This window comes from Thermobia domestica, chromosome 1, assembly GCF_964235325.1.
Source record: "Thermobia domestica chromosome 1, izTheDome1.hap1.1, whole genome shotgun sequence".
Classification (NCBI taxonomy): domain Eukaryota; kingdom Metazoa; phylum Arthropoda; class Insecta; order Zygentoma; family Lepismatidae; genus Thermobia; species Thermobia domestica.
The window spans coordinates 343,872,830-343,881,995 of NC_137454.1; the positions used below are offsets into that span (position 1 = coordinate 343,872,830).

At 36.8% G+C, this 9,166-nt stretch overlaps 2 protein-coding genes across 2 annotated transcripts; both read left to right on the forward strand.

The window, feature by feature from the left end:
• Positions 1–5,706: 5,706 nt before the first annotated feature.
• On the forward strand, positions 5,707–6,417 carry LOC145681305 (zinc finger MYM-type protein 1-like). The gene has a single exon (XM_081752963.1). The coding sequence runs from the start codon at positions 5,707–5,709 to the stop codon at positions 6,415–6,417; it is 711 nt and encodes a 236-aa protein (XP_081609089.1).
• A 50-nt stretch (positions 6,418–6,467) lies between these two features.
• LOC145681310 (uncharacterized) lies at positions 6,468–6,974 on the forward strand. Its single transcript, XM_081752976.1, has one exon. It carries the CDS (start codon positions 6,468–6,470, stop codon positions 6,972–6,974), a length of 507 nt encoding a protein of 168 aa, XP_081609102.1.
• The last annotated feature ends 2,192 nt before the right edge of the window (positions 6,975–9,166 follow it).

Genomic DNA, 9,166 nt, shown 5'->3' on the forward strand with positions numbered 1-9,166 from the left:
TATGGGTTTGTCTGTTTTAACTTTAAAAGAATAAACAAAATCCTTGCAACGCCCAGGACGTTCTGAAAAGACATTTCTATGCTTATATAAGATATCCTTAAAGTCAGTTTTTACTGTATTATCAGCAAAATCAAGGCTGCTTTCGAGTGATTTAACACGCTCAGAAAACAATACATCGTCCTTTACATCCACCAACTTTTGTGTGTCTTCCATTCGTTGATCATTTAATTTACCACTTTCTGCACTAACAGAAACATTATTCACTGTAGGAGAAATATCATTATATTGACAAGCAAGATTATCTAATTTTGGAAGCAGTTTCTGAACGATTTCCTGAGGTATACCCGGTATAGTCAACGTTTGGTTTTTAAAATCAAGCATGACACGTAATAAATCTAAACCCATAATTAATTTCTCGTTAAGTTCGTTTATTACCAGAATAGGGATTGATATTTCAAAATCTTGAATAGTTATTGTCACACGAGTAATTCCAGCTACTCTCTTTTTATGTTTACCGGTAAAATCAACTATGATAAGGTTCTCAGCCTTTTGTAGTTTAGGATTCGAATAATTACTAGTAATTGCTTTCCACAATGAATACGATAATAGAAAGGCATTTGCTCCTGTATCAAGTAAAGCTTCAGTACTTAACCCATTGACTTTAATAGGTATTTTAGCTGTACTATAGGATTTTAAAAATACAAAATTTTCTTCAATATTAAAACCATCATTGACAGTATCATCTTCAAACCAACAACGATTTACAACAGGTATAAATTGGTACTGACATCTATTAATTGCTATTTCCGAATAATTACTTACAGAGACGTCGTGAGAAAGATCATTTTCATCATTAACATGAACATATAAATTGGAAGATAAATGTTCATAAGAATTATCGCTTAAATTTCTAGGTAAATGTTCATGAGAATCTACAGCTGATATGGGTTTAACCTCTACCACATCAGCCGCAATTAGTTTAAATTTATACTGGTGTATGGTTCTAATAAAGTACATTGCACAGCACAATCATGATTATGTCCCGTATTATTGTTCTGTACAGACATTACTTCAATACCTGGATCCTGATGCGAAGTGACATCTCTTGTCCTCCCATTACGTCTATCCACGTAGTTCGCTGTATTCCTGGAATTTCGCCATACATTCGGTCTATTTTTAAACCTATTTTGATTATATGGTCTAACATATGGATTGCTACGATTAATTGGTTAGGCGGATTCCCTACATAACTTTGTCTATTTTGCTCGTTTTGACTGCTAGAATTTACTCGGCTTAGGTTATGTTCCGTATTGTTCACACTTCGGATATTCAAATTCCGAACAGGCACAAAATGATCAGAATTATTCTTATTTTTACCCATTCCTGCTTGTTGATTCATAGCATGGTATTGAGTTTCATAGCATTGGACAAGCATTAATAAATGGTTGAAACTCATACACTGTGTGGAAAATAAGATCTGTTGTAACTTAAATGGAAGCAAATTTCGAATTGATGCTATTATTCTCGATTCCGATTGCAATGGATTAACGACCTTTAATTCGTTGTATGTATTTACAACAAACTCTACAACAGATTTATGCAATCGAGGATTGAAGTGTTGATTTCTAATGGTGGCATCTCTATTTGCCAGCAAAAAGTCATTTTCATAATTCGCGATCAATGCCGCTTTGAATTCATCATATGTACTGATGTGATCACGTACTGCTTTAAACCATAGTGAACAAGGTGGGAGTAATACATGAGGGATTAATTTCATATATTGTGATCTATCTATAGGGCCTACACATTATATTACACTCATCCTGGAATTTCTCTAAGAAAGAAGTAGCATTCTCGTTACACATACCACTGAATTTACTCATGGCTCGTATTTCACTCATCTTAACACTTAATTTTACCTTTTATCATTCCATGTACCCATTGGGTGACAGTTCCTATTCATGACGTGATGTGTCGTTACACCATCTATGTTTCGTCCATCTGTACTCTTCGGATGACTTTCTTCTAAAATGATATTCTCATCAGATACTGGCGAAGGTGGGTTCATCTCTGGTGAGTGTGGAAACTCCAAGCGACCATCACACGGGTTATTGTAGTATGTGTGATCCTTAACCTGTAGCATTCTAATTTCTTCCTGTAACGTAGCTAACAATTGCGTGTTTGTACGTATGTTGTTAGCATTACTGATGACTTGGATCTTTTGTTGTTGAACAGAAGATTCGGTTACTTCTAAATCCTTTTTTATATTACTGATTTCTTGGCTCAGGTGGTTGTGATTACTCTGGCATTGCTCCGATATTCCTTTTAATTTTTCCTCGAACTGCGAGGTGATATCGCTCATCGTCTGGATAATTAATTGTTTTGTTTCATCCGACTTCTGTTCCATTCGTTTGCTTAATTCCTCGTATTGTTTGTTAGATTCATCAGACTTCTGTTCTATTCGTCTACTTAATTCTTCAGAGTTATGCTTCATCGTCTGCTTTAACTCAGTAGACATCTGCATCAATTGCTGCTGTAATACTAGCAAGATTCGATCTTCTGATGATGTCATTTCTGGTGCTACATTATGTTCACCATTGTCACTATTATGGGATTCCTTTTCCATTGTTTCATTGTCCATTTTTCTTATAATTGTTCTACCACTTCGTAATATGGTCAAATTTGTATTCATTAACTATATGACAAAAAGTAAATTCAACCTTACTCTGCTTCGGGATGTGAATTTGCGGTATTTCCCGGGTGAGGTAAACCAAAATTTTTATAACGACTTACCGAGGGTAGTCGTCAACCTGGTTCGTCGAAATGTGATATACAAATCTCGAGTGGTAGTAGTCTTTAATAATTATATACTATCGTTCTCACCATTTATATAAAAATGATAACGTCGATAAACAGTGCTAAAAATGGTTTATTAGTTGATATACTTTATAATATATTTTCCTTAACACTGTCAAGCACACAAACTTGCTGACTCGGTATCCATAAACAATTACATAGCAACAACTATCCCATAATAATATCATACATATCTTAAAAACATTCTTCTTCTGTTATTATTAAATTAACATTCTATGAAGTATAGTGCATATGTATGAGCACTTTCTGCCCAAGGTACAGGTAATTATTACACTATCCAAAGTATTTTGTTATAAGGCGCGTGCTCCCTACGTGTTTTTAGTGGCCACCTAGCATAAGTTGGTTTGTGTTTCATGCACTATATGTAGTTTTTATGCCACATGTCTACACTATTTGTACTGAGCCGTCCGGAAGTCAATCTGCAACTAGTAATGGAATATCTCATTTAGTGTGATCTGCTAAAAGAAATACAAGGCTCTAACCTAACCTGATAATGTAAATGTGCCAAAACCGTCTGCTATAGTAATTACATTATTTTCGTCTGTGTAGTAACTTTTGTGTTTATAAATATCCTTTTTTGTGGGTGGGTACCGCCGTGACTTCATCTTAGAGGTCTGCACGGGCCGAAATTTTTAGTGAATTTATAATGTGAGACCCGACCCGAGACCGAAATGTTTTAGCATTTAGGCCCGATCTCGTGTGATAATGAAATAAGCCCGAATTACAGAAAATAATTAACGCAAAACTATTTTTATTTACAGCAATTAAAGGTTTCATTTTTTAGTTTTAATTTTACAAGTTCTCCAGAGAAAAGGGTCAAATAAATATCGTTGTAGAGAATATTGACAAAGTTAGGCCCGAGAATAGACAAAGTGATTTATGCTTTGTAAGCCCGAGTCCGTCCGCGGGCTCAGTCTGAGCTCGTGCAGACCTCTACTTCGTCTATCATGTTATATATTAAGGAGGAGGGATTCTAGTTATTATTAATTTTACTTTAATGTTACTTCTTTATGCACAGAGGCAGACGGTGATGACAGCAATGAATGAACAGTGGAATGAAAAAAAAGTGGGAGGAAACTGCAGAAAACCGAAAAAATACACGTACACGTTTTTGTTCGTCAATCACAAACTCGCTTGACGCAAGCTGAACGAACTACCAGAGCTTTACCACAAAGCCACCGTGTCTCCTTATAAAATTAGATAGCACCACTTTAAGCACTACACTATGTTATACTAATATTAATTTATTTTGCCATTCAGAATTTAAGTATATGATATAATTGAGAACATGCTACTGGAAACTACTGGCATAATAAATATTGCCTTTTTTCTCTCTCTAATATAACTTTAGCGATTGAGGCTAAAGATGAGGAATAATTAATTAAAGTAAATAATTGTGAAATTATTTTTTTGCGCTCTTACGTCGGGAACACGTACACCAATTGCACGTGCTGGCCATTAGAACGAGAACATGACACAGGCCCGTAGCCAGGGAGGGGCTAGAGCGGGCAATGCCCGCTCTAAAATATTTTTTGCCCGCTCTAAAATATTTTTTCCGCTCTAAAAAGGACGTTGTCCAGAAGTTTCAAATTGTTTCAGGAAATCCCAAATAGGAAAATCTTGTGATTTTATTTACCAAATAAAATTGAACTTAACGCGCATTTACTACTACTAACAAACGAAATTGAACGTGGCGTATATTTGTACGAAAAACAACAGTTATTCTTATTGCTAGATATAGGGCCTACTCAATCATCTCCCATGTATTACTTTTCCTCATTCCAAGAGTTTGAAGAATCACAACCACGACAAGCATTCAAGGCGTTGGACAAGATGCCCTTCCAAAGAATACCCATATGAAAATTGACCCGAAAACAGGCTATGTTACATGAATGTGAGTGAGTGCCTGGCTTGTGCATGTGTAACATTGCAGGTAAAAAACATTTGTTTTGCCTACTTGACAGTACATGTCCCACGTGTGCCTGTAATTAACGTGTAAAACATGCAACATGTCCATGTTCCTTACAGTGCAAGGAAAACGCATGTATCATATATGAAACTGGTACCGAAACTGTGATGTCTGGGGAAAACGTACATGCGCCTCTAGAATAGTCAGATACAAAAAAATCAGTGGAGAATTCGGAAGTTTTGTTTATTGTAAAAGCGGCAACAATGCTGGTTTTCACGTGATTTGAGTCTTTGCGGGGAGCACCCACGAAAATAAATCAATGATTGTAAAATGTTTCTAAATAGCAGTTTGCATCGGCTCACTTTGTGTTTTCTAAGTGGTCCCGAGACATTTGTTTCACGATTTGTTTACAAATATACGGAATGAAGAGAATGTTAATTCGTTATATGCACTCAGAGAAAATAAATCGAGACGGCAGCAGAACACCGAACCTATTATTTTAAAAAGATTTTGTCACACACCATTATAATTGCGCGCAATAATAAGTAGCAGAGTGCTTAGCGAATTTTTCCAGAAGGAAACAAAAACAGTAGAAAATGAACTACAGGCAAATGTTCCTCGCCAGACGTTTCCAATTACTCTACTGACTATTATAACGCCATAAATATGAAGCAGGCATCAATCAAGTCATTTTTTGGTGCAAAAGTTATCGAAAATGAAACTAATTCAGAAGCAGGGTCATCTGTATCAACATGTGTAGAAGGTCAAGAAGAAACTAAACGTCAAACATCTGATTTCCACCATGTTGGTGTTGATTTGCACCATGTATCAGACCTTCGCGATACAAAACCCGCTCAGGCGCATCTTGCAAATTTTCCAGGTTCCAGCATTTCTGGTTCAATTCGACGATTTCGTCCAATATGGTACAAAACGTGGGATTGGCTCGAGTATTCTTTATTTTAGATGCTGTCCTTTGCTTCCCATGTCGGAAATATCCGTCAAGAAACAGTGATCCCTCATTTGTGCAGAATGGTTTCAGAAACTGGAAGCATGCAACCGAGAAAAATAAGGGATTTTCTCGTCACGCCGATTCTAAAACACATAGGCATGCTGTGGCTTGCTACTTGGAGCAACGGAAACGTGAGGACTCGGGCGAAACGGTCGTGAAGAAGTTGTGTAGTGATGTAATTATGAATAATAGGTACTATGTGAAAAGTGTGATGGAAGTTATTCAATTCTTGGCTGTGAATCAGTTGTCCTTTAGGGGAGATTCTGGGTGTGAGCAACTCGGAAAACAATCAAGTGGTTTGTTCTTAAATTTGTTTGAATTTAGTAATCGTAAAGATCCGAAATTAACAGAAATTGTCAAAACTATCCCTGCCAATGCAATATACACTAGTGATATTCAGAATGAGATAATTCATTTCCTGGCAGAATCTGTTAAGAGGAAAATAATAAATGAAGCAAACGAAAGTACATTTTGTTCATTACTTGCAGATGAAACCAGAGACAAGCAACGAATCGAAGATTTGTCTGTCGCAAATTTTAAAGTGCAAGAAAGATGCGTAGCTATACTGAAGTTGGACAAACAAGACGCTGCCAGCATTAAGAACGCCATTTTAGAAAAGTAGAATTCAAAACCGACACGATAATAACACAGTGCTACGATGGAGCACCTGTCATGAGTGGACAGAAAAATGGAGTGCAAGCTCTTTTGTCTGAGGATTTGAAGAGGAACATTTTGTTTGTTCACTGTTTCAATCACCAATTACATTTAGTTATTTGTAGAGCCATTGACACAATTCCTGAACTGAAAGAGTTCTTTGATATTTGTCAACAACTATATTACTTTTTCAGAAAAGGTCGCGTTGCAGCAGATTACGCAGGAAGGAGTTTAAAGCGATTGTTGGAACAACGTTGGACTGGACATCTTGACACAGTGACTGTAATTCATGACGACAGGTTTCACATATTAAGTGCACTGATAGCAATTCAAACTTCCCGTGAAGAACACGCCTCAATAAAAGTTGAAGCTACCGGCTTACTACATCAGATCTCCACTAAGACTTTCTGTTTTGCTACTGAGCTCATGTTCAGGGTTCTTGGATATCTAAAACCGACAAACGCACTGCTACAAAGAAGAGATTTGGACATTGATGACGCTGCATTGAAACTCAGCAACCATTGAAACTCAAATGCACACTCCCCAGTCGCTTAGCTGATTCGGTTGTTGATTTGTAAGGCATAAATTTGGAGAAGGGAAAAGAAGACGAGAAGGAGCTGAAAAGATTATTCTGCGAAGTTTTCGATATCTCCGTCGAAGAAATTCGGAGCAGATTCAGTGAGACAGGGACAGCTGTGATTGGTGCCATTCACCACTTACTGAGCGAGAAAAGAAGTGAATAAAATTTGAAACCTCTGTGTGATGTTGTAAAGTACAAAGACCTGCATTGCAAAGTGCTTCAGAATTTGAAGCAGGAAATAGGTCTAGCAAATCGACTGATCAACAAGACATCATCTCTGGAAGAGCTTACAAAACAAATTGGAAAATATGGCGAGGCTTTCCCGGGCCTAAAGATGCTTACAGAAGGTGCTTTAATTATTCCGTCTTCTACGTCCACGGTCGAAAACTGCTTCTCACATCTGACAGCTCTCCTTCGACCTCAACGTCTGTCTATAGGACATGAAAGAAAATCAGACCTCGTTCTCCTGGCTTACAACAAAGATATTCTGCGTGCACTACATCTAGACCAGCTTGTAATTGAATTTGCGAAGTGCTCACGTAAACTCCTTTTGATGTAATTACTTACTTAAGGACTGTAAAAAATATTTATTTTACTTATGTCAGGGTTGTTTGTTAATTTTTATACATAAAAATATTCCATAATCTACTTGTAATAAAAGTATTGTAGTTCAAAAATTAACTGTATTTAGATAACAGTTAATAAATGTTCCTAAAATAAATTATTATTTTTTACTTTTAGTACTAATTAGTGTATTAAATATATATTGAATTATATACCATCATTTTAACAAAAAAAAGTTAATGATGATATTTGATAGTCGTGGATTTGGTACTGTAATATTTATCAGTATAATAAAATGTTTCAACTTTCTTATAGATTCCACAAATAATAAATAAATATATAAATGAACACAGACATTGACAACTACAAGCGCCTCAAGGAACAAAAACTATATATATATATATATATATATATATATATATATATATATATATATATTCATCCTCACGGCATTGTCAAGGCTCTATATTTGTATTTTACATTTAAAGTTGCAACCGGGTGTCTCTGACTTCCGTATTCGGTAGCCCGATCATCACCCCTGTTCTTCGCGCGCAGAGTCATTGGAAGAACTGAAAACGTACTCTGTACACAAAGAGTTTATGGTTGTGAACTCGGAAAGCCTGGTACTTCTGCTTGTCAAGGTCAAAAAGTGGGAGAAAAAATGATGTGTAGAATGTAAAGAGGGTGCAACAGTGTCTGATGCTTGTAAGGGAACATATTCATTTGTAGTTCGTGCACATTCCGCCTGTAGCGCTACTGTGGCACAACGTATATTGTAACTGTATAACTCTTGTACATCGCTAGTAGGTCTATTCGCGTTAGTAACGACCGAAACTATGTTGTCAGCTCTGACTGCGATAAGGCACTGTCGTGCTGCTTTTGCTTTTCTTTTTTCCCCTTTTTCATTTGTGAGACGCCAAACATGTTGTTTTTGCTTGTTGCACGCGCTGAACGGGTTCCTGCGAGCGAAGTATTTAAGAAGTTGACTACATATTCTTGTTTGCGATAGTTTTAAATTGGTTAACTGTTGTAAAATATACGAAAATAAAGCTGTACTTGTTAAGGTATATTAGTCGACGACGTAGCTACTGACAATGTTGATTACAGATTTTCTCGAGGAAGAATTTAATTACAGTAGAGGTGAAAAGGAGACGTCCATTTAGACAGCCCCCCCCCCTTATCAGACTCAATCGGAAATGGTCTCAATGTGCAGGCGAATTTTTCGTTTGTACACACTTAGGGGCGCCGTCAGAACGAAAACAAAGTGGGGGCTGTCTAAATGTTAGTCCCCCACTATGTACAATTGAATCAGAAATTGTCGCAATCGTTTGTACATCGTTCGTACAGAAATCTGCAAGCAAAATTTTCGTTTTTAGACAATTAGGGGCGTCGCCAGAACGAAAAAAGTGGGGGACTGTCTAAATGTTAGCCCCCCAAAATGTCCAATTCAATCACAAATTATCGCAATCGTTTCTACACCTTTTGTACAGAAATGTGCAGGCAAAAGTTTTGTTTGTACACAATTAGGGGCGCCGCCAGAACGAAAACAAAGTGCGGGCTGTCTAAATGGTAG

What these genes read in the sequence shown, in the direction of transcription:
- LOC145681305 (XM_081752963.1), top strand. Translation starts at nt 5,707, where the DNA reads ATGGTACAAAACGTGGGATTGGCTCGAGTATTCTTTATTTTAGATGCT.
- LOC145681310 (XM_081752976.1), top strand. Translation starts at nt 6,468, where the DNA reads ATGAGTGGACAGAAAAATGGAGTGCAAGCTCTTTTGTCTGAGGATTTG.